The sequence below is a fragment of the Vicia villosa genome, linkage group LG7 (assembly GCF_029867415.1).
Source record: "Vicia villosa cultivar HV-30 ecotype Madison, WI linkage group LG7, Vvil1.0, whole genome shotgun sequence".
Lineage (NCBI taxonomy): Eukaryota > Viridiplantae > Streptophyta > Magnoliopsida > Fabales > Fabaceae > Vicia > Vicia villosa.
In genome coordinates this window covers 24,083,843-24,110,786 of record NC_081186.1, presented here as the reverse complement: position 1 = coordinate 24,110,786, position 26,944 = coordinate 24,083,843, and the positions used below count along the sequence as shown (strand labels likewise).

At 34.0% G+C, this 26,944-nt stretch overlaps 1 protein-coding gene and 1 pseudogene across 1 annotated transcript; one reads left to right on the top strand and one right to left on the bottom strand.

Annotated features, from left to right (window-relative positions):
* Positions 1-2,568: 2,568 nt before the first annotated feature.
* Positions 2,569-14,099, top strand: LOC131620396 (probable leucine-rich repeat receptor-like serine/threonine-protein kinase At3g14840; annotated as a pseudogene).
* A 7,125-nt stretch (positions 14,100-21,224) lies between these two features.
* On the bottom strand, positions 21,225-23,958 carry LOC131617037 (large ribosomal subunit protein uL13c-like). Its single transcript, XM_058888425.1, has 4 exons — positions 23,613-23,958; positions 23,190-23,375; positions 21,690-21,860; positions 21,225-21,589 (listed from the first exon to the last, which is right to left on the bottom strand). The coding sequence occupies exons 1-4, from the start codon at positions 23,868-23,870 to the stop codon at positions 21,473-21,475; spliced, it is 732 nt and encodes a 243-aa protein (XP_058744408.1). The 5' UTR covers positions 23,871-23,958; the 3' UTR covers positions 21,225-21,472.
* Between the last annotated feature and the right edge of the window lie 2,986 nt (positions 23,959-26,944).

Below are 26,944 nucleotides of genomic sequence, written 5' to 3'. Positions count from 1 at the left end.
GATGTGGTGTTGAGGTGAATTGTTCATCGTGATTCGGTGATGTTTTTAAGTATGTTATGTGTGTTTCATCCATTCATATGCATTTGATGTTGGATCCCGGTGATGTTTGGATCATTGGTGGACATATTTCCCATTGTGCGGAAATTGTGTCGGTGGGCCGTATCTCGATGAGGCGTAGATCGGTTAGGTGGATTGATTCCACGGTTTATTGGTACCACATGCATAGTGTCAGTTGTGTCATATGCATTTTGTCATAACATGATTGTATGGATTTATGTGTTATGTATTGTAATCCATTATTGTGTGAATCTGAATATGTATAATTGGGTGAACGGTATACTATGATGCTTGTTATTTATGAATTGCATAATATTTACTAATTGAGAATGAGACTCACCCTTACATGTTGTCATTTTCAGATTAAGGAGTAGCGGCATTAGTGCTTGGTGAGGATGACTCGTAGAGTTTATCCGTTGTTTTGGGTCGTGTCGGTCATGCTCTGATCTTGTAACACTGGGGGACGATAGTTATAGAGATTTATGAGAATTATCTATTTTATTTGGTGTTGGACTATGTTTCCATTTGGTTATGTTGATGATGTTTCTTATTCCGCTGTGATAAACATAATTGTGTTTTTTTGGTAAATCGTTTCCTAATAAAGCATGACTTGACCATGATTGGTTTATTTATTTTAAATAATTGTGACACCCTTGTGTGTATGTTTTTACTCTGATTATTTGTTTAAATTGCTGCGGGGTTAGAAGAGTGTTACATTTCACACTATTCGAATAAACGTCAAACATCTTGGCACATTGCTTAAGATATATCAAACCCTGGCCATTTAAACAACCAACCGAGCTCTATTAAGCTTTAAAAAGGTTGAAAAAGAACGTCAAGGTTGGCACACCCTTTTTTCTTTCTCATGAATAAGTACTCCCTAGTCAGACGAAAGACCTACCTCGATGAAAGCTCGATCCAAACTACCCTCAGAGGCGGTGTCCAAAGTTTTCTAATCCGCCCACACTCACGAATTGTCCCCCATTGTCTTATGAAGCATAGTAGTTGGAAATTTCATTATGAAGAATAATGTCAACGTTACTGAGGAAAAGACAAATATGAAAAATGATACTCTAATCAAACATACCAAAAAAAATTTTTCAAACATCAGAAATATCATAAATATCATAAATCCTCATTCTAAAAACCCTAACAGATAAGGAAGCAAAAAAAAAAGAAGAAAAATGTAGACTTTGCCTTAAAAGAATAGTGTCAATCACATATGCGCTTAAAATACCATCGGAAGAGATATAACAGACAAACCTAATCTGAAAATTAATGCATAAAAGCTCACAAGAAAATGTGAAGTTGGCAATACAAAGAAGAAGAGGTTTTGAGTTTGCAAATGGCAAAAAGGGAAAAACAACGCTTCATGAACCTTTTTATATATGTATGCCTCAGCCACATGAGACCGAACAATCCACTACATTGAAAAATGTGAAACACACTACCAACACCAAAATTTCATTGAAGATTGTTCAAAGTACTCGAGTACCTTGAGGAAGAGAAAACATCATTGTTCACTAGCATAGGGGCATTCGTCAAAGACTCCAAGCGAAAAGTTCCCTTTTACAAGAGAAGACATTTAATAAACCTGCTCCCAATGATAGTGATGTTCCATCAAGGCTCTTTATCTCCTTAGGACTCCAAGCAAAGCAGGGACAAGGGTCTGAGGACATTTGTTGTGTATTGTTCGCAAGGCCTAATGCGAAAGGTACAAAGGTAAAGCAAATGAAGCGAACGTGAGGAACAAGTGTTCCTCCATTCTCGCCTAAAGTAGACAACCCACCCCTAAGACATCGCCCATCATTTAGATGAATCTGACGACTATCGGCATAGCACACCACACTCCTTGCAAACGTTTTAAATTGTTCTCACTATATAAGAGAGAAAACACGCCATTCTCAGATATTCAAATATATCCACTCTCACACATTACTTATTATTCTCTTACTAACTTGAACATTGAAGTGTTAACCTTACATGTCGCCTCCTCTCAATCGCCCTAGAAGCACAAGTACACCGCTCAAAAGTGTTACCTTACCATTTCAATGACCGTTTCTAATTTTAAACTGAACAAAAATCTATTAAATTTTTATAGAGTTAGTTACATCAAAATAAACTCGATCATCAATCTGAAGCTCAAATTATGTTCTTTAGGAATTCTTAGTTGATATGTTTAGTGGTTGCAATCATAATATAAAGTTATTTGTAACTTATAACTATTGAGAAATCAAAATGTTAAGCAACTTATAAGGCAAAGGATTGTCTCTAGTGGAATTCTCACTGGATTTTGTCCGTGCTAGATCGCATCCCTTAAAATTCAATCATTTCTTTCTTTTTATATTTTTAATATAATATTTCAATGGATGGGATTTCACATGAGGCTAAAGTCATGCGAGAGAACCCAAATCCAGCTTATAACTGTTGGTTGATGTTGAAGGTCATCTACGTCGGCTGACAAGAAGCAAAATGATAAGTGTTGGTCATACACCAACCAATCACGTGAGCTGAACATTTCCCAGCATTTATTAGTAAACAATACACTCGTTCGTCCATTTTTCGGATGTTCTTATTCTCATTACTAACATGACTTTGTTTTTCTTCTTCCCTCTCTTTTTACTCCTTCCTTTCTTTTTTGATTCATTTTCTCTAGGAGCCACTCTTCAGCAAGATGAAGGTACGTACATATCCCATATCATGTATTATCCATATCGCATGTTTTTATTGTTATAATCTTTTGTATAAATATTTCAGTGAAAGCTCTGATAGACATAGGTAAAACACTTGGGAAGAAAGATTGGGACTTCAGTGTAGATCCATGTAGTGGAAGGAACAACTGGATATCGTCAACTCAATTACACGGTTCTGAAAATGCTGTTACCTGCAATTGTTCTTTTCAAAACAACACTCTCTGCCATGTTGTTAGCGTGTAAGCATACTCTTCCCCTTCTCTTATCTATTCTTTTAACGTGTTGTGCTGTCCGCAATAATGCTAGAGAGAGAACCAAGAATGGTTTTGGATAAATCTATGGGCCAAGGGTGTGTGTAGTTGAGTGTAGTTCAAAAATACATGAATATTTTCGTTACTATTAAATTTAAAATTTAATTGAAATGCATTAGTAATTAATCTCTTAGATTTATAATTAGATTTATTTCAAATTAGAATCACGGTTGGAGAAGACCCCATGCAATAATTGCAGCATTAATACGAATTAAGGTTAATTATTTTCTTGTATTGACTTTGGGTTGTCCGTTTTAGAGTCTCTACCCACCTATATTTTATTTTATTTTTTCCATTTTATTTATATTCAATTAGTCTTTTTTTTTTTTTTATTTATATGGATAAAACTTAGGTACAATTTTATAGATGTGGTTCTTACTATTTTTCAATAAAAATATGACAAGTGTATAATTTTCACTTACACGTATGTAAATTTCTCCTATTTTCACTCACTAAATCATATTTAAGTATATTTGTCATATTTTTATTAGAAAATAGTAAGAATCACACCTAAAGAATTGTACATAAGTTTTGTCATATATATATATATATATATATATATATATATATATATATATATATATATATATATATATATATATATATAATATTGATTTAGTGTCTTCAAGAAGGATATTATATTATATTTTGTAGATATTTAAATCTATTCTATAATACTCTTAGGCATCCAATGAAATTTCGTTTTTTACATTGATCTACAAATACATTTACGGAACAAATCTACGTAAAAAGAAAATCTTTCAGAGATACACCGAAAATAAGCCTTGGAAAAAATATTAAACCGCCCTAAATCTAATGTGAAAAATCGATTTAATTGGATGTGGAAAAAACACGGAACGGAGATGGGATACCAATACTCGCTTCGATCTATTAAATTTATTTTATTACTTTTATTTTTAATAATTTTACTATTCATTTATTTCTTTAATTTTAAGATTGCAAGTATAAAGAAAGAATTAGAGTTTAGTTTTTAAAATCTAAAAACTATTTTATTAATTAATTTTAAAAAAATAGCTTTAAAGAAAAAAATAAAAGAAAACATGTATCATAATCTTATTTTATAAAATTATTTTAAAGTTGCATAATATTAATGGCTTGTTTGAATGAGTTTTACTTTTTAAAAAATATTTTGCAAATTAATTTTAACAAATAGTTTTGAAGTGAAAAAACAAAAAAAAAAAATCGGTCATCTTATTTTTTAAATTTGAATATTATAAATTTGTCTTTAACGAAAAATGTATTATTTTTTATTTTATTTTATTTATTTATTTTTTGGTAATAAAGATAGTCTAAGCCCAATTTTCTTTCTTATTTTCTCTTTCAAATTTTCAAAATTAAAAACTAAAAATCAAAACCTCTAAAGTTAAATTTGTTTTTAAAACTCTTAAATAGAAAATGGTTTTCAAAACTAATTGTGTAAAATTAGGGTCTGTTTGGTAAAAATAGCGGTTGACTGATAAGCTAGCTGATAGCTTATGGCTGATGACTGATGGTTTATAGCTTATAACGGATGGTTGAGACTGATAGCTTATAAGCTAATTAAAGTGTTTGGTAAAATTAGCGTTTCAATTAACTTATAAATGTAAAATGACATAAAAGATATTTAATATATAATTATTTTATTTTAAATTAAAATAAATTATAATGGTTAAAAATGAATTTTAATTAAAATAATAAGGATAAAAAAAGAAGAAAAAATAATAAGCTATAAGACATAAGCTAAAACGCTATTTGAAATAGCGTCTAAAAAATAAGCTATAAGCTAGTAAAATAAGCTATAAGTTCATGATGAAAAGACCGTTATCAACGAGTCTAAATTATCATATGAGCTTATAAAACATAAGACATAAGTTCGAAAATAAGTCTTACGAAACAGAGCCTTAGGCTACCAAACAAGTTTTATTGTTTTTAAATTTTAAAAAACTAAAAATTATTTTATAAAACCAAATCAAATAGACCCTTAATATTTATTTAAAAAAATATATAGTTTAATTGAAAATACCAACTATTATGATTATTATTAAATGATAAAATATTTAGTTTAATTATTAGTTTTTGTTGCTTAGCATCTAAATAAAACTACAGTAGTTTCGGTAGTTGGGTGTGAAGCAGGGCGGAAAAACTGGTTCCTCGTTAGCAGTAAGGATGGGTGGTCAATTGTTACCTCCGAATGGATTTAGGACAAGGACAGAAGTGGTACAAGGAAGTAGGGGTGGAGTTGATAATGCTTAAACTTGCCCCTGCCCGCCTCGTTGCCTTATCAATTCTATATCATATCTTAATCAGATATCGCTCTCCTATATACTTGAGTCAACATAAACTTTCCGCCCATTTTCTATTTCAGCCCGGTTTTGTGGTTATGGATAAACTATTAATTGTGACGAGTTTCTCTTGTTTCGGGTTGAATCCAATTCACTCAAGAACCCAACTCAAAAATCAGACATGTACACAGTCTCTCAAGCATGAGCCTTGAAAGGATTACATGTTTTCCTAAGGCATACTAAGAAACCATACATATATGCATCCTCTCTAGCATGTGCCGTGCCGTGTAAGGGAAAAATGTTTTTCAAGGCATGCCAAGGAGCCAGACATGTCCTTAACCCTTTAAACATGATTCATGTAAAGGTGAAATGCTTTTCTAAGACATACAAGAAACTAGATATATACACCACCCTGAAGCATAAGTTATTTAGTGGCGAAATGTTTTTCTAAAGCATACTAAAAAACCAGATATATATACACAATCCCTCAGTCATAAGTCATGTAAGAGCAAAATATTTTCCGAGACCGTTCAATCTTTATTTGATGTGCTTCAAAGGATGCTCTTTTTCGGACGAGCTTGCACTATTTTTCATGTGTGACAGTCTCAAGTTGTGGCCGGCCAATGATTGTTCCACTTCACTTACGTGTGATGATGACCAAACTCATCGGAAATAGGAGCCACTCATGACTTATCCCTCTTTCCTGCAACTCTAGTATGGAAAACATGGGCTATGGCCCGATTAAATTTAGCGAGACAAAGAGAAAAGCGGTTCATCTGTTGGAGCGGTTTGCCATCATGGGGTTGCGAGATTTACTTAGGCTTGAGGGAGATCATCCCGCACTTATGAGTTTTCTATGTAAGACGCCTTACTCATTGTTTTCTACTCCCTCCGTCTCATAATAAGTGTCTCATTTGCATTTTTTTCTTGTCTCAAATTAATTGTCCATTTACAATTCCAATGCATCAATCATTATTATTTTTCCACTATTATACCCCTATTTATTAACTTTCACGTTATTCAACTACTATTAATAGGGGTATTCTAGTAAATGACATTAACTTTTTTATTAAAACCAACACATCCAATCATTTTCTTAAAAATCGCGCATTGCTCAAATAAGACATTTATTATGGACGGAGGGAGTAATTGATTCTTAACTGTATTTTTTGTTTCATTTTTGCAAAGAAGATCCCCTTGTTGCTACAGAAAAAGAAAGTTATGATTGCGAAAGCAAAGGCTCGCTGTGGCGAGGTGGAACCAGAGTGATCCCTCGGCCTTCTAGGAACAGGCGTCCAAGAAAAGGAAATCGAGCCCTGAGGGATAAGTCATCAAGGTCGTCCCCATATCCACTGTTTTTCCCTCTCCTCCTAAGAACACAAGGTCGCCTCCCACTAAGAGGAATAGGGTGGATTTGATAAAGGGCCCATTGATGTGGATGTCATTGCCTCCATAGTGTTGAGATATAAGTGTGAGTTGAAAGTCTCACAGAGGTTGAGCACTTTATAAATGAGAGGACCCATATACCCAATGACTTAAGGTTTTGGGTGAATCTTTGGTGTCTCGGCCAAGAAGGTTATGTTGACCCTTATCTGGCGAAATCTGATTAAGATACAATAAAGAACACATTACGTATTAGTTCATAAAAAATTTCTAATATTATCTATCCAGTAAATGTGTATCTTTGTAATTTATTTTTTTATTACAGTTAGTAAAAAAAAACTTTTTTACATTGAATGTGCTTAAATTAACTAAACTAGTTCTTTTTAATTTTTGCCTTTAACAAAATTAATGGTGTAATGCTCTTACAGTGTTCTGAAAGCACAAAACCTTTCTGGTACTCTTCCACCTGATCTTGTAAGGTTGCCTTTTCTCCAAGAAATGTATGTCACACTCAAAAAACTTACACTATCATTTTTTAATTATAAGGTTTTTGTTAACTAATCGTATTGATGATTTCTTTTTGTTTTTGGTACAGTGACCTAACCCTCAACTATCTTAATGGTACAATTCCTAAAGAATGGGCCACATTAAGTCTTGTAAACATGTAATACATATGGTTCTTCTCTGCTTGTTCTTTAATTTTTCCAAATCATGTATGTGTGCTTATCATGACTAATCTTACAATTTTTCTTTTGGTTAAGTTCCTTCTATGGAAATCGTCTATCTGGTCCAATTCCAAAAGAGTTTGGAGACATCACCACTCTCAAAAGCTTGTAAGTTTCTTGTTTAAGAACTTGTTCGGTTTCAATTATTATAAATTTTGAGAAACTTTATTTTCAATGGATAGGGTATTGGAATTCAACCAACTATCGGGAAATCTTCCTCCAGAACTTGGGAGTCTTAGCCAGATTGAAAGACTGTAAGCCTTTCATATGTTTTCTTAAGACTGTGCCAAATAAGACACGCTGATTTTGTTATCTTTAATAGCAGTCATTGACATTGGATGCATTTTATTCGCCTTCGATTTATTCTTTCGTGTTGCTTTAGGCTTCTTTCCTCCAACAATTTCACTGGAGTGTTACCTGCAACATTTGCTAAGCTCACTGCATTGAAGCAATTGTAAGTATTTTACTTTCATTATTGCAAGATTTCATTTCTATGTAGCACCAACACTTTAGGTTGAAAGCATGTCTACGCGTCTCACACGTGTCGGTGGATAACACTTATATGACCAAGGTTGTCAAGATCTCGATCTATATCTTAAAATCATACGCTTTTGCAATCTCATTCACCCCCAACAATCATGATCTTAAGTAGAATCGTGTGTTATAGCCAAATTGTAAAAGAAAAAAAATCCTAAGACCATTGATTATGTGTGATCTTGGCCAATTCCGGCCACGATCGGCCATTTTCCGGCCACAATCATTACAAGCCCAGAAGGATGACAAGACGCCAAGGCTCAACAATTACTGTTCGGTGGAGGCCATTTTCTCTAGAATATACTTGCCTACCAAAATATCATGTAAACAAACTTCAAATATATAGTATTATTTTTCGTTTTATTAATATCTTACATTTTTTGTTACGATCGTAGGTTTTACGATCTTGCTACCCCTTCTCGAGCTTACAAAAATAATAGAATAGAATCTTCCCATTTTAGTAACTATCTTATGTTTTACAATCTTACTATCCCCCCCCTATCTTATACAATATCCCGATCTTGACAACCTTACATATGACACCGATCCATGTGGTTACAACTCCCTCACTTTCGTTTTCTCAAATTATTTCCAATGCCTGAGTGTGATTGTTGGTGTTTGTATCTATGATAGTGCTTTATAGCAGCAAGGTTAGCTATTCCATGTTCATAATTACCGCTACTTGTTTAATGCAGTCGAATTGGCGACAGTCAATTTTCTGGAGCAATACCCAACTTTATACAGAGTTGGAAGAATCTTGAGATGCTGTGTGATTCTCTTTCTCTTCTCTTGTCACAAATCTTAGGTTCTTTAGTATTGTCATTTTATTTGAGACTATTTTCCCTCATAAATGTTTTTCACAGTGTGATCCGAGGGAGTGGTTTGAGTGGACCAATTCCTTCTGGAATTTCACTTTTGAAAAACCTCACTGACTTGTAAGTATGACGCATCCATACATGCTACTCAAACAAATGATCTGAAGATTTCTTTTTAATTGTAATTAACTATGCTTAAAATGTGATGTCTAGGACTGTTACTGACTTGAATGGGTCTGATTCATCTTTTCCACAACTTGAAAATATGTCAAACCTATCAAAATTGTAAGTTAATTACTCTCAATATATTTAATAAAACAAATTAAGGAGAAATTGTGGCGTAGTATTTATATATGGTCTACTTGGTTTCAGAGTATTGAGAAGTTGCAATATCATTGGAGCAGTGCCTGAATATCTTGGAAAGTTAACTAATCTGAAAGTGATGTAAGTGCTGTTATACTTCTTTCCATTTTTGTTTGATTGATCGAATGATAACTTTCAGTTTTTCTTTCAGGCTTTTTAAACACGTTTAAGAAGAAAGAAAACGCAAACATAAGAACTTGTATTCTATATCTTTGCTTTTTTATACCGTTGATTTGATAAAGGACTATGACATGCTTCTTTTGTTCGCAGCAGAATAGGGAACTATTCTTTATGTTAAATTATATATTTACTCTTTCTCCGAAAAGAACTTATTCTGAATATCCTTTTCAGAGATCTCAGCAACAACAAATTAAGTGGACAAATCCCCATGAGCCTAGGGGGTCTAGAGCACATATACTTGCTGTAAGAATTTTGCTGCTGCTTCTGCTATCATAACTTAAAAATGCAGATGAAAAATAGGGAAGATTAGCTAGTGTAGGTGGAACGATACTTTTTATTCTAGACACCGGAAATTGAAATAAAAATTAGGGTTAAATATGTTAGTTGTCCTCCTAAATATCTCAAATTTTGTTTTTAGTCCCTCAAAATATTTCCTTCAAAGTATGATCCTCCTAAAATTTTTCATTCAAACTTTTGGTCCCTCCTGCAAGTTAGCTACGGTTTTTACAACTTAGCGACAAAATTAGCGATTGTTTATTACTTAGCGACTGAATTAGCGACAGTTTTAGCGACAGTTTTAGTATTAGGTACTAAAAGTGTAGATAAAAATTTTTAGGAGGGCTATTCTTGGAAGCAAATATTTTGAGGGACTAAAAACCAAATTTGAGATATTTTGGAGGACCACAAACATATTTAACCCTATAAACTAATGCTGCCAAAATCTGGTTAGTTGATATGAGTCATTTTGGAACTGTTCAATAATTGGGATAATGTTTATTATCTTATCAAATACTTTTCTTGTTAAACAATAACTTGAATTCTATTTATTAACTTTTTGATGTTAATTTAACTAGATTTTTATCTGGGAATCAGCTGTCTGGATCGCTGCCTGATTGGATAGTTAAACCAGACTTTGTGTAAGTTGTCTCTTATGCTACTTGATAAAATAGAAATTTCTTTGTTTTTATCACTTTTAAGAACTTTTTTTTTGTTGACAACTTTAGCTTTAGCTTTAGCTTTAGCTTCATGTGTATGCACACCTCTCATATTTTTCAGGAGGTTAGCATCATCTTCTAAGATTCTGACAGATATTGTATATCTATTTGCAGAGATCTGTCGTATAACAACTTCACTATAACAAACTATGAGCAGCAGACTTGTCAACAAGGAAGTGTGTAAGAGTCTTAGCATTGTGTTTTTTCACTTTCCTTTTAATTTCATGGTTTTCTTGTTTTGTATATTTATGAAACGACCTGAGCATCAGTCAATTTCCTTATGCCTCAGAAACTTGTTTGCTTCTTCTTTGACGGGAAACAGCTTGTAAGTTTTTTTTTTTGTTTCTCGTGATAAATAATGACCTATTTAGTTGTATATAACTTGTATATGTTACTGAATGCTAACTTGTCCTCCCCCATCCTTTTATAATTTTCTCAGAGGAAATGTTTCATGTTTGGAAAACTATCATTGTCCTAAAAGTAAGTTTACTTTTCATGGATTTCTAATGTACTGTTGGCCATTATTTTTATGCTAAGTGCAAGAAAAAATACCAAATATCCTTATATAGTACTGATTGATAACCTATTTCTTGTTTTACAAGCTTGGTACTCTCTCTACATAAACTGTGGCGGAAAGAGTGTAACATTTGATGGAAAGAAGACGTATGATGATGATTCAACTGAGATGGAATCAGCAAGGTATCGTCAAATTGGAACAAACTGGGCACTTATAACTGCTGGTCACTTTTTTGATAGTGGACGCCCTGACTACTACATATGGTCTAATGCAACAAAGCTTGCCGTCGAAAATGATACTGAACTGTACATGGATGCACGCGTTTCTCCAAATTCTCTTACTTATTATGGATTCTGCATTGGAAATGGAAACTACACTGTGAATCTCCATTTTGCTGAAATAATGTTCAGTGATGATGAAACATTTAGCAGCATCGGAAGACGTGTATTTGACATCTACATTCAGGTGCGTGTATTTTTATTTTACTACCCGTACTAATCACATGATACAAACCAAATTTTCTTAAAAATAATTGATACAATAAAATTCAGTTCATTCAATACTGTGCATTTGAAGGATTTATATATGGCAGAGAAAGTTGGTAGTGAAGGATTTCGATATTGCAAAAGAGGCAGGTGGTGTTGGCAAGGCAGTCATTAAAACTTTTACTGCTGGTGTGACTAGAAATGCATTGGAAATCCGCTTAAATTGGGCTGGGAAAGGAACAACTACTATCCCATTTGGATCAGTATATGGGCCTCTTATATCAGCTATATCAGTTGATCCTGGTTAGTTGTATTTTTCAAGATTTCATATTGTCTTCAATCACCGTTGTTGTTCATATAAAATCTATAATGCACCTATTAATTATGCAGATTTTACTCCCCGGTCGGAAAATAATAGACGCGTACCTGTCGGAGCTGTGGTTGCCATTGTGTTTGCAGTAGCAATTGTTATCATCTTTGTAATTGGCATAATGTGGTGGAAGGGCTGTTTAACACAGAAATGTTTAGGGGCAAGAGGTAATCATTGAGAAACTACTTCAACTATCCTAATTACCATCCTTTTGAATAAAATTCAGGAAATTTTGTGCAGAATAATAGGATTTAGCACACGAGGGATATGAAATATCAAATTAAGTCACCTTTCTTCCTGCGTAAACACTTACTAACTTTCCTTGAAGAAAGTAATAGGACTTAGATGATGAACTCAGTGATACCATAAATTTTTAATTACTGCTGCTTTTCCAAATATATCTCTGATATTGTTTGGTTTTATTGTCAGAGCAAAAGGGTCTTGCTTCACAAAGTGGTTTATTCAGCTTACAGAAAATCAAAGCAGCAACAAACAACTTTGATGAATCCTTTAAGATTGGAGAAGGAGGATTTGGTCCTGTTTACAAGGTATATTTTGCACAAGTTGATATTATTATTCAATCAACATGTGATATTATGACCACAGTGATAAATTGTAGTTTTTGTTTATCATAAGTTTTACTGTTCCTCATAATGCAGGGTGTCCTACAAGATGGCACAATAGTAGCGATTAAGCAGCTATCTTCTAAGTCAACTCAAGGATCTCGTGAATTTATTAACGAGATAGGCATGATTTCTACTTTACAACACCCTAATCTCGTTAAGCTCTATGGCTTCTGTATGGAAGATGATCAGTTATTGTTGATATATGAATACATGGAAAACAATAGCCTTGCTCATGCTTTATTTGGTAATTATATAAAAACTGTCAATGTAATCTTGAACATTTAACATATATGTTGATGGATAAAATGATATTGCTGTCTAATTTCTATCAGCCAAGAAAGAGGACTTAGAAAATCGTCAATTGAGATTGGAATGGAAAACAAGGAAGAGAATTTGTATTGGTATAGCTAAAGGTTTAGCTTACCTGCATGGAGAGTCGAAAATAAAGATCATTCATAGGGACATCAAGGCCTCTAATGTGTTGCTAGATAAAGACCTCAACCCCAAGATATCTGATTTTGGTTTGGCAAGGCTCAATGAAGACGACAAAACCCACATGAACACCAGAGTAGCGGGCACTTAGTGAGTTCCCGTATTTGATTCTCTCTGGTTATGATCTTTATTGAGTTTCCATACTTTGAAGAAGCCAAAAAGTAGACTTGCTAATGATATTTATATACACGTTTGCGCGCGTGTGTAAATATTGTGTTTGATTTACTCGCAGCGGATACATGGCTCCTGAGTATGCTATGCATGGTTATTTGACGGACAAAGCAGATGTTTATAGTTTTGGAATTGTTGTGTTGGAAATTGTTAGTGGAACCAACAATACCGTTAGTCATCCTCAGGAGGAATGCTTCTCTCTTCTAGATTGGGTAACTTATGTTCTTTTGCTCTCCTGCTCTCCTTCATTCATGTCAATCTTGTTGTCCCTGAGAATATCTGACATTGTCAATATTAGACTATGTAAAAATAGATTTAATATCAAGCTATTATGGATGACCGAGTAACCACACCTTTATTTAAAACTTTGAATTGTACATTAACAGGTGCACCTCTTGAAGGAAAAAGATAATATATTGGAGTTCGTTGATCAGAGATTGCGCGAAGACTTCAAGAAAGAGGATGTAACGACGATTATCAATGTGGCTCTTTTATGCACTAGTTATTCTCCGTCGCTTAGGCCCTCCATGTCTTCAGTAGTAAGCATGCTTGAAGGAAGAATAAATGTTCAAGAAGTGGTGGTAGAATCAACTGAGGTATTGGATGATAAGAAATATAAGGCGATGCAACAATACTACAAACAAAAAGGAGAAAGTAGCACAAGTGAGGCTCAAAGCATCGCAACAGATGAATCTAATGCCTTGATTTATGATACAGATTCTTCTTACTGGAAACCAAGAAATTAGGAAAACTATGCAGCTTGCATATTTTATTTTGAAAGAAAAATAGAACTTGTGTAATATTTTTTAAAGGAAAACGAATCCTTAAGTGAAAAACTATGTATGTATGTTTGTGTATGGCACTATGGTGGTGAAAATTGAATCGAAAGTAAAATGATTTATTGTTTGAATACATTTATAACTAGATGTTGACTCCCGTGGGGGTACGAGATGAAGTTTTTATGATTGTGATGTCTAATTTTGTAATATGGTAGAATTAGTGTATATTACAACTTGAAATTATTTTCAGATCTACCATAATCACAACCAACAACCAAAATGTGTTATTCTCAGATCCACCATATTTTTAAACAAAATGTAGTCGGGAGATACATCTTCGTATGGGTACTTCGTGTATTCGGAGATACATTTTCGAAATGTCCTTTGAAATTTTTTAAAAGCGTGGTAAATACAAAGGAGGGAATTTTTCGGAGATTCATCTTCGAAATTCTCACTAAATCATATTAGAGCAACACCATTGTTCATTTGATTTTTGTGAGGCCAATTTATATTAACTTATATAGACGTAAAATTTAGTTATATTAAAGTTAAAGGAGAATAAAAATTCATACATAGATCAAAAAAGTCAAAGTAATTCATACCTAACATTTTTACGAAAATACCAAAAAAAAATGCATCCCAAAACAAATTACTAGGTATGTCTAACCGTCTGCCTCCTCCTACGACTGTACTACACGATATTCCGCAACTCAGAAACCATGCTCTCCACTAGGGACAATTGGTGACTGTCATCCTTAAAGAGTCTTGACTCTATGGTTGCTCTACTCATCTCTGCAATATGCCAACATACCGCCGTTACGCTCCCTGCCTACTCATCCCGAACCTCAAGTATCTCATGGGGAGGTCTCGAAATAATATATAAGTAGCCAAACAGGTGCATCAATCGCTTAGGTAGATAGGGATGCATAAGAGATGATCCACATCCCAGCCAGCCGGAGTATAAGGAAATGACGTCAAACACACGTGTCTGGCGGTGATTCTCGTATGGGCAGAAGAAAATGTCATATGGTACCATACAGTCAAGAGAAATTTTGAATGGCTCGACCGCACCATTCCCCCATATGAATCAAATGTGATAGCACGAGGCCAGTCCATTGTGTTTTTAGGCGCAGCTTCAAACCCGGTGATGCGAGAGAAGTGAGAGATGATACATCCTTGAAAATTAATAACAAGAAATGAGTACAAGTATTAATAACATGAATAACAAATCAATTATGAAAATATTAGTAACAAGAAATTACCGTAAGCAGCTTGTAGCACCCCGTCATCTGCTTTGTCTTCTAAAGAAAACTCTCATCAAACTTAGAGTACACGTAAACCAAACAGACAACCCCTAGTTGTACTCGTGAATCGCAATCAGGTCTGTGAAGTACTTGAGATAGACCACATCAACATATGTGACAATTTTTTCACAAACATTGATGTTCCTCAATGCGCAATGTTGATGGTACTCAACCTGTTCATCATCACCAACGGCGTCGAAAGCCCCCTTCACATAATTATAAAGTTGCTCCAAAAAGTTAAACTGTGCATGAGCACCTCTAGTGTGAGATGCGCTCTACCAGGGTTAGCCCCCAACAGGGTTACCATCAGATTGACCCCTTCCTCTCGTCCGATCCTCCTGTGGTCCAGTAATTTCCCACTGATGGAAAGATGCAGGAGGCCTGAGACGCCATCCAAAGTGATGAAAATCTCTCCTATAGGTAGGTGAAAAGATGACATCTCTGAGTGCCACCTGTTGTACCCCAAAATTTGCCCACACTTTTCAAAAAAAAAGTTTCGAAACTATTTCAAAATTGAATATTTATAAAATCTTGGGTTCATTTACATTGACATCCTGAATTTTATAAATATTCGATTTGAAGTCTATTTTAAAATATAATAATTTATTCTTAAGTTATTTATATTTTAATAAATAGAAAAATGTTGGCCGATGCTTCATACACTTTCAATTGGCTTTTATTTTGAATAAATAATATAGCACAATTGGTAAGGAAGTAAGTTTGCAAGTATAAGGTCCCGGGTTCGAATCCCACTTCTAACACTTTTTCCTCTTTTTTGTTTCTAACCATAGATTTAATTTAATTTTCATTTATATTGAAATAATAAAATCACAAAAATAAGATTTTAATCATTTAATTTTAATTATTGTTTTTTTAATTAAGCCTTCTTTTAAAAATATTCTTTTTTTTACTTATATTCAAAATCACAAAAAAAGTAAGTTTTTTTATCATTTAATTCTCGTTTTTTTAGAACATTCATTTTTTTTTTACTAGGAGTAAATTTTTTGTTTTTTTAGTACTTTTTTTATTTAGTGTTAATATTATTATTATTACTATTATAATTGAAAAAATAAAAATAAATTTCAAACAAGGGAGTGTGGCGCCTATTTTTTGGGACCTTTTAGAAACCAAATCAAACTCATCAAAGACCAATAATTTTATTATTTCATTTTTATAATTATTATTTATATTTATTATGGTTTTTTTATTCAATAAAAGGCTAAATAAATTAAATAATAAATAAAAAATGAATAAATGGAAGGGAATATGGTTTGAATTGTTTTAAAGGTTCAAGATTTCATGGAAACATACCAAAACCGTGCAAAACACATTGGGAAAGATATTCTCTTGATTTTGGAAAGTTTTTGAAAAAATTATGGAAATAATCTTCCCTTTGATGGCCATGAATCACTTGCTTCTTTCCATCCTTCCACTTTTATTCCCTCTATAATTAGAGCAGACAAGCCAAAAAAAAAAGGGGACACGAATTGATAGCCTCCAAGACTCACACTCAAAGTTCCAAAAAACTCAAAAAGTTTTGAATTTTTGGTATTCACATTGGCGGTCGTGTTTAAATCAAACCAACAATATAGTTCTCTCTCTAAGGTAATTTAGAATGAATATGAACTAATACTTGACTGCATATCACGTAAAAAAACCACATCATGTTCGTTCATATTTTATTCAAGTTTCTTGGATTTTCGTTTGCTATGTTTCATTGATTTTCGACATGATTTGATGCTTTTAATATGTTTGAAATAATGTTTAGAACAGGTCTGATGTGTCTCATGAGAGTTTTGATCCCTGAATAGAGATGCACCATGGTTAGGGCACCATGCTTGAATGCATTCGTATCACGTGTTCCCAGCCGTTTTAGACTGAAACGATCCCATATTCGAACTCAGGGGTTTATTCTAGGTGGATCTGGGCTGTCACGTTTTTTTTATAACTCGTTTTTTGCAGGTTTAAAATTGTCAAAAAAATCGCTTTGAAATCCGCAGGTAAAATCCTAGATAATCCCGCAATTGAATCCGCAGGTGTAGAGGTAGGGGATGATGACCAGTACCTTGGACTTGTTGACTGTTGCGTTGGCATGAGAGGGAAATCCCATTCGCCAGTCAGCCTGCGAGTGGGCCAGCGTGGTTATTGGTGTTTGAAATTTTGACTATGCACAGATGTAACATATTTATTCGTTCAGGTCCAATAGATTAACAGCAAACGCATTCAGAGCAGATGGCAAGGGGAGGAAACCAATGAGGTCTATGGCAAGGGTTCAACACCCAGCTACCTCATTTCTTTTTTTTTTTTTTATTTTTTGTACTCATTTGTTTTGTTTATTTCCTTTTAATTATTTCACTAATTAACCAATTAACCACTAAACTAATTAATCACTTCAAATTAATCTAAATACTTAGGATCTAATTAACCTATCTATTTTCACTTAATACTTTCTTTTTTTTAAAAAAAATAAATAAATAAAATACACTCGATTTTCTTCTCTCACCTCAAAATCTCGTGTATGGTGCATGTTTGTTTTATTTTACTGTTTTCTTATTCAGATACTAGAATGTACATAGGTAAAATGTAAATATCATAGTGAAAATCTTTACTTTCCTGCACCTTAAAATTTCTGTATTATAATTATTATACTGCCTAGATGTATGTTTAAATTAGGGTGTGTATGGCAAGCTTGAATTAAACGATAGCTCACTAAAAAATACAAGATAAACTATAAATTGAATCCAACACACTTGCACGCACCCACCCTTAGGGTACGCCCCTCTTCGGTTGCCTTCGATTAAAAGGTCGCGTCCCTCGAAATGTAGAGGTACCTATTAGCAAAAGTCCCTCGATTAAAAATCATTGTAAAGATCATAAGCCCCTCGATGACCCACGATGTTGCCTCGGTAATATGATCTAGTCCCTCGAACGGTTGCCTACGAAACAATGATTGTCCCTCCTAATATTGCTAAAGGTACCTCTACCTGTTGCCTTCAAACGACCTCGATGACCCTTCGATGACCCGCACGTCCGATATAACAAGGATTTCCTACTTCTATATAGTATGGATGATCCTGGGAATCGTAAAAAGCATAGAAAAAGACTAATTTAGGGTAGTGCTTCTTAATATGCCTAGCTCAATAAAAAACATCTTTTCAATACTTTTTTCAAAAAAACTAAGGCTACGCATTTACGCTAAAGTCCTTATGCCCTTTTTCAATTCAAAACAAACAAACATGAGCTAAGCAGATTAAGAGCCCGTAGATAACTACAGATGAAAAGGGTGCTTACACCTTCCCTTTTCATAACTTACCCCCCGAGCCCGTTTTCTTTCAAAAAGGTCTTTTTCTGTACTTTTTACCTTTCCTAAAATTGGACAAAATAAAAGTCGGTGGCGACTCTTGCTCACCGCAACATCGTTGCATATAAAAATAAAAGTCAGTTCACCGAGTTACACCACCTATTTGCAAAATTCACCTTCATACCATGGTTTATGGTCACGTATATGGCAACGCCAGTATCTTTCTGTCGTAGTTAATCGATTTCAAACAATCACACTCCTGTAAAAAGAAAACATAAGTATCAATATGCATTTAATTAGTTGAAACATATGTATATGTATTTCTAAAGAAAAGAAATATAACTCTTCATTTCGAACATGCCTAGCAGCATGCTATGTATAATTATAAAATAAGGAGGTGTCATATAGACCTCTTGGATAACTTTTTAATGGGCATCCTAATCGGCTTCCTCCCGAACTTCAGGGTTAACAAGAGGCCTCAGGATCCTCAGGTTCTTCTACATCATATGCCTAAGATGCCTGAAAGAGTCGGACACAAGAACAAGGTGGTCGGGGCTGCGAAGTAGATGCAACATCCAATGCGTTGTAGTAACTCGTGGCCTCGTGGTCCTTGCAGCGGCCTTCTCATGTCATACCGACGCGATTTGAAACACACGCCCGACCCTAATGCGACCTTCGTTGTTGTCAGCCATTGCACCAACGTTATAAGCAGAGACAGTTATAAACAACTTGTCCGAAGAAATTCATAAATCCCACAAAACACCTTAATTTTTTCCGACTATAATCCGAAGATGCATCTCCGAAACTAGTTAAGAGCAAATCTGGAGATGCATTTACGGACAAACCTTCGATGGTCTCTCGTGGAAGAAACTCATTTTCTACCCTAACAGTTCCAAAAAAGCTCATTGCATGTTATTCTAACATACCAAGTTCATTTACACTACTACCTAAAGTGCCTAATACATATAATGTATCCTAAAAACTAACTTAAAAACCAAAACACAAAAAGAAAATAAAATTTGAAAAACTTACCAAAATTGAATTGATTGGTGAAAAGGAGATGTTTCGATGTTATGAGATGATGGAAGTGAAGAGAAAGAGCTACACTGATGCTTCAATGCTCCAATGTAATGGTTGGGAGAGGGAGAGGTGAAAAGTTTTTCTTAGAGCTTTTTAAAAAATGAAGGAGGAATACGGAATGGTTGTGACGCGGGTTGTGAAAGAAAAGCGTATGGAGATACATCTCCGGACCACCAATGCGTTTTTGAATAAATGGTGTTTACAGAGATGCATCTTCGAACATACCTTTTCACATACGGAGATGTATTTTTGAATTAAATTTTAATGTAAAAGGTTTTTTTTTCAATTTGGTCTAAGAAATGGTGAAAATATGTGCTTCTAGAGAAGTATCTCCGAACACTAGGGACATTATGGACCTTTCACGGTGGTGTGGGAGAACCCATAAGGATGGAAAGAGCATCCCTTATTTTTTAGAATTTAACCTGTCACCCCAAAATTTGAACCTGATACCCCCAATATTTTTATAATGCCAAAATTGCCCCTGATAAAAAAAAGAACAAAATGGCCTAACAAAATTTCTAGTAGGAGTTTAAAAATTTCTAGTAATTATAGTGAAATTTTCGGAAACATACATTTCGAAAATTCTGGTAAAAAAATACAAGAGTTTTTACCGGAAATTTTAAAATTTCCGGTAAAAACACACATTTTGAAATTGCTGGTAAAAAACCTATATTTTTTCAAAACATCTAGTATAACTTTAAAATTTTCGGTATAGTTTTAAAGTTTCTGGTAAAAGTTCATACTTTTTGAAATTTGATAACTTTAGGTAAGGGTATAATGGTAAAATCATGCAATATGAAAGGGAGGATTGCTATGCTTACCTCTAAAACCTACACCGTAACCTTACACCATTTAAAATACACACCTTTTGTCTCTTAGTTTGTATAAGAAAAGGAAAAAAAAATAAAAAATTATAAAAATACAAAAATCGTATGTAGCTACGGTGTCAGTGTCAGTGTCACTTTTGAATGTATGCATATCATTTCTCTATGAAAGGTGTCAGATATAAGTGAGAGAGTGGCAAGTTAATTCCTTCTTTTTTTCCGATGAGTCTTGCAATGTTTGTTATTGAACCAAGTAAAGGCCACAACTGCTATTGGAAGATGGATGAGATGATTTGAGTCAGTCCAATTGAAAAAGTCTTCCAAGGCTCTACAAAAGGATTCAAGATGCCACCCCTTGAATTATATCTGGCACCCTCGAATTCAATGAAAAGACCATTATAATCCTACTCAAATTTTCTACCATTTTCACAAATTTACATTTTCAAATTGCAAATTTCAAATATTTTGGACGATACCGAAATTTTGAATATCATCCTAGAAATTTCACGTTCATATAGGAAATTGCTAGAAAAAATTTAGTGGAATATCGAAAATTTTAGAATTTTCAATAGAATTTCCCAAAAATTTGAAAATTTGCCATAGTTCAAATTTTTTGAAAAATTCCAAAAAATTTCAAATGAACTAAATATTCGGTAGAGAATGATAAATTTTAAAATTTCCAAAAAAAAATTGTAACATACCAAAAATTTCAAATCAACTACCATAAATTTTGTTGATACCGAAAATTTTACCAATAAAATATACTTGTCCGATAGTTTACATCTCTTTATCTTTAAAAAAGTTTTTCAAAAATAAAATTAACAAATATATGTTATTTTTTTCTTCAAATCTGTTTTTACTATTTCATTCAAAAAAATATGAACCTTTATAATTTCAAAAGCTTGAATGTTTTTTACTCCCAAAACAATGCAAATAATAATAATAATAATAATAATTTGATAAGGTGATGTTACTCCCAGTTTAGCATCTGTCAAAAAATGTTATATGCCTTGTTCACATTCAAAGGTACAAAAGGAAAATCCTTACAGTTTGACAATAGACATTGGATACACCTACAGACAATATAAACATCAAATGAAATACATTCAAGTAGCAGCTAATGCAAGACGCTCCATGTTCAGTTAAATAGATAAGAATGGTTTGTCATATCCAACATCTTTGACTTTATCTCTGCAACTGTATTCTCTTATCCCTAATTGGCAAATCAATCGGCTGCTGCGCCTCATGTGGATGATCTGGGCCGCTATAAACCTTCAGCCGTGTGAATAGAGTCCTGCCAAGCTGCATATTCAAAACTATTGATTAATGTAGATTCAACTATATATGCAAAAATATTATTAATATAAGGAAGCCTCCTTAGAATATGCATTGTAGAACTTACCCTCCCTTTTGGAAGCATGCCACGAACAGCATGTTCAATAATTCTTTCAGGAATTCTTTTCTGCAGCTGATCAAATGTCTCAATTGTCATACCACCAGGTCGACCTGAGTGCCTCCGATAAAGCTTTTGTGTCCTCTTTTTCCCACTTACAGCAACCTTTTCTGCATTTATCTACACAACCCCAATTACAATTACAATTTACAATTACAATAATAATAGAGTCCTTGTAAGAAAACAAAAAGTAATTGGCAATATTCCTAGCATAAACTTCAAGGGAAGGGTAGAGCTGCTAAACATTGATATTCATGTCTTTCATGGGAATTTGTTTGACGAGAATAAAAGACTTACTGAAAAAATAAAAAGTTACATTAACTAAAGAGTAGACATCATTAATTAAATATAGTGAAAGCAAGTTCTATTTGCTTATATTTAAGACCAAAAAATGAGTACTTTTTTGCTCGAGATTAAGAGCTGCTTCATCAAGACTTTTCAGGACATGCCATAAATCAATGCATTAACTACAGATTCACTAAGTTGAGTACATACAGAAATATGAAATGTGATTCAAATTTCTGTCAGATGTGACATTATTATAGAAAAATGCAAAGAATGTGCTAGTAAACCACACATTAAGAATATTTAGGATAGCAAGAGGAAGAGTTGTATAAAGATATTAGAATCAAGGTTGTCAAGATCGAGATCTTGCATAAGATCGGGAAAGGGTAGCAAGATCATAAAACATTAGATTGTAACTAAGATAGGAAGATCCTACCCAATTATTCTTGTAAGATCGAGAAGGGGTAGAATCACAAGGAATCTTCAATAATAGTAATTGTCCAAACAGAAATTAAATTAAATGCAATAGAGGGGGCAGGTATAAACATAGAATGTGACAAGGCTTTTGAGCATAAGGAGAGGCATCACATCCCCTTGAATTTGCAAATGGGGTTAATCACTCTTTTCTTTCCAAATAAATACTAATTTCTATCGTAAGGATAATGACAATTTGAGGAAATGTGACACCCATGGACCCTCTATGCCAATTCATGGTGATCTAACACAAAAAGTAAATACTAAAATGCAAAAAGTACCGTTCAATTATAAGTAAATTTAAACAAAATCCTTTGATTTTCAACTCAATTTGATGACTCCTTCAACTTACAAAATAGTGCATCTTGCATAGAGGCTTGTTAACTATCTACTCTCTTTTCCATCCATTTAAAACCAAAAGAAAAGTAAACAAGAAAGATATCCAAGTAGCAAATGACTTTGTTAAGAAATAGAGTTTGGGTCTAACTCGTCCCTACAAAATCGGCTTGTAGGGTGAGCATTGCCCCCACTTATAAACACATGTCCAGACCATATATTGGCCAACGTTGAACTCTTAACATACTTCTACATCACATAAACTACTTAGTAGAAGTAGTAAACCATAAAAACATCACTACCATTTCCAATTGCAAATAAAAAGACAAATAATTTATGCAGAACAATACATACCACAATTACAAATGCACCCATGTCAACACTGGGTGTAAAAGTCCCTAGATTTTTGCCTCGAATGTAATTGGCAATTGTTGATGCTAGTCTTCCTAGAATTTTATCTTCAGCATCAACAATATACCATGTTTTTTCTGTGTTGACATGGTCCGAAGCTTTTGGATACCACGTCGTGTTCCAAATGTCCTGCAATCATTAGTTTGTTCAGTTAGTGATTTCAAACTCATAACAACAACCAAACCTTATCCCACTAAGTGGACTGGCTACATGGATCAACTTCCACTGTAATGTTTCTATCCAAATAGTTAAACTTTAAAATTACATATTCAGAGTCAATTTACTAAGTTGAACACTGAACTATAAAGATTTAAAGAAATTTCAACTTTCAAAAAAAGAGAGATAGAAAGGGGGTTATCGTTTTACCGGGCCTTGGAATCGGGGCTCAGGTTCAACAGTGATGAATCGTGGATCTTGTTCTACCACGGAAGTATCCAGTTGAGAACGAACAACGAAAGATGTAGAGAAATGGGTGCTACGAATTGAAGAAGAAGATGATGATAATGAAAGGGTTGGAAGAGGCAATTGGGAGCCAACAAAGGAAGATTTAGCGGTTGCGTTTTTGTGAGAAGTGAATGAAGATGAAGGGAAGGAGACCGATGGTGAACCACACAGTAAAGCCATTGTTGCTCTCTCGCGCTGTGTTATGCGCTGTGTCTATCTTGTTATCCTTTTGTTGGGAGAGATAATGTAGAAGAAGGAGAGTGAGATAAGAGAACTTTTGTTACGATATTACGGTACCAGTCTACTAGTTTTGGTTTTTTTTTTACCATTTATTTTTTCTTTTACTAATAAATTTTTTGTTTTTATTCAATTTTAAAAATTTAAAAAAATCATGGAATACATTGTTTTGTTATATATATATATATATATATATATATATATATATATATATATATATATATATATATATATATATATATATATATATATATATATATATATATATATATATATATATATATAAGGGCATATCTAGTGAGAATGAATAAGAACCATTAGATTGAAAAAGAAATGGTTGAGATTAAATTGTGATCTTTAATAAATCACGTGTCATTAAGAGGAAAGATAAATTATTAATCAAATTTTAAAAAATATATTTTGATCTCAACCATTAAATATAGGGTTAAATAGCATTCACCCCCTGCCATATAGACGTGTTTTGATTTACCCCTTAAAAAAAAATTTTAAAGCAGACCTTATCAAAGATAGATTCCATGAATGCAGCCTTGGTTAGTTTTTTTTGGAGAAGATTCTAGGAATATTTCCTACGTGGACAATTTGGAACAGCTGGCTGTGTAAATGCTTGTCACATAGGATCCTTTTATAAATAGGAAACGTTGACATCAGACTTTGTCTTTCTCACTTCACCCCCTAGAAAACCTAGGGTTTGTTTCAGTTCAAAATAGTAACAGAGATGACGAAGAGGACAACGAAGAAGACGAAGGCGTCTAGGAAGACATAGACATCCATGAAAGCGAAGCATTCTAAGCAAGCGAACAAAGTCCACGAAACTAGTCAATTGAATCCTTCAGTGCAACCTGACATTCGTGAAGAAGAAACCGAAGCATCAGAAGCTGCGAAGGTAAGTTCTGCATCTTTAATGTGTGATGTTACTTCAAAATAAGTTATTTCAAACGAATCCTTAAATGTCTTGCATTTTTCTACATTTTTCTTCTTCAGAATAAGCAACTCTTCAATGTTGTGCTCCACCATGGAGGGGAATTTGTTAGCATAAATGATGGGGTTATGATCTGTAGGGGTGGTGTCACTACTTTAGTTACTAACATCCACATCTCTATGTTTACAATGGTTAGTGTTCATAGGATGTTGACTGGGTGGGGCTACAAGGAAGGTTCATATAGAGCATGGACCAAGGTTGTTGAAATTGATCCAAATTTTTTCCAGATAAAGAGGGACGATGATTGTTATGACTTTGCAGCATATGCTAGTGCCAATGAGGTTGATGGGGAAATGTTTTTGAAGCATGATGTAATAGATGTGTCTGTGTCAGTGAGAATTCCTAGGTGTGTGAATGAGGTAGTTCAGATGATTAATGTTGATGAAGATGGGGTTGAAGGGTTGGGGGACAGTGAAGATGAACGAGCCACTGCTTTGCTTGATGGGTTTGAAGATATTGATGTCACCATACCTGTTAATGAAGCACCATCACTAACTGGATTTATGAGAGCTTCTAAAAAGACAAAATTGGAAGATGATGATGTGTATGTCAGTGATGACCTGGATAGCTCTGATCCTGATATGTCAGATGATGAGAAGATGCCAAATTTTGAAAAGTTTAGGAAAGAGCATTTCAACAAGAATTATAAATTTCAGTGGCGTATAAAATTCAATTCACTTGATGACTTTAGAGAGGCAATACGTGAGTGGTCGGTTTTGAATGGTAGGGAAATTACCTTTGTGAAAAATGAGAGCTACAGGGTAAGGGTAGAATGTAGGGCCAAATGTGGTTTTTTAGTACTTTGCTCTAAAGTGGGCCACAAACACACTTATGCTATAAAAACCATAGTGGACAAACATACATGTGCTAGGGTTTTAGAAAATAGATCTGCAAGCTCTAGTTGGGTGGCTAAGGATGTGGTAAAGAAGATGCAAACATCTGACAATGTAAGGATCTGTGATATAATACAAGATATGAGGCAAAATTTCTCTGTTGGAATTATTGTGGGTAGGGCATGGAAGGCTAAGCTTATAGCAAAGAGGATTATAGAAGGTGATGCAGACAAACAATATGCTAACTTGAGAAGGTATGCTACTGAGTTACATAGAGTTAATCCAGGAAACAATTTGAGCATCACTGTTAGCAGGCCTAATCCTTCTATACAATCCAGATTTGGATCTTTCTATTTTTGCTTTGATGGTTGCAAAAAAGGTTTTATTAATGGTTGTAGACCATTTGTTGGAGTGGATGGTTGTCATCTGAAAACCAAATATGGGGGCCAATTACTTATTGCTGTAGGTAGGGACCCCAATGACCAATACTTCCCTCTAGCATTTGGGGTGGTTGAGACAAAAACTAGGGATAGTTGGAAGTGGTTTATTGACTTGCTTTTGGGAGACATTGGACAAGACAGGAGATTTGTGTTTATCTCGGATCAACAGAAGGTTAGTCTTATTTATATGTCATTTGTACATGAATATGCTGTTTGTTTCTTTGTCTTGTGTAAAGTTAAACTGTTTTTAATTTCAGGTTTAGTTTTTGTTTTTGAAGAAATGAGTGACAGGATAGAGCATAGGCTCTGTCTAAGGCACTTGTATGCGGATTTCAAAAAAAAATGGTGGTGGCTCTTTGATTAGGGATCTCATGATGGGTGCTGCAAAGGCAACATATTATCAGGGTTGGTTGACCAAGATGAATCAGTTGAAGCAAGTTGACTTAAAGGCATGGGCTTGGCTGATGGGTGTTAATCCAAAAAGTTGGTGTAAGCATGCTTTTACATTTTATCCAAAGTGTGATGTTCTCATGAATAATATTGCTGAGTCATTCAATGCAACAATTCTAGCTGCTAGGGACAAGCCAATTTTGACAATGTCAGAGTGGATTAGAAAATACTTAATGAATAGGTGCTCCACTTCTGCATTGAAACTTGAAAAATGGCCTCATAAGGTGATGCCAATCCCTAGGAAAAGGCTAGATAATGAGGTTGTGATGAGTGGCCAATGGCTGCCTACATGGG

Coding starts and splice junctions, on each gene's coding strand:
- LOC131617037 (XM_058888425.1), bottom strand. CDS start 23,870: ATGGCTTTACTGTGTGGTTCACCATCGGTCTCCTTCCCTTCATCTTCA. Junction 23,376..23,612: donor AGCCCCGATTCCAAGGCCCG/GTAAAACGATAA, acceptor TAATGATTGCAG/GACATTTGGAACACGACGTG. Junction 21,590..21,689: donor GCATGCTTCCAAAAGGGAGG/GTAAGTTCTACA, acceptor TTGAATATGCAG/CTTGGCAGGACTCTATTCAC.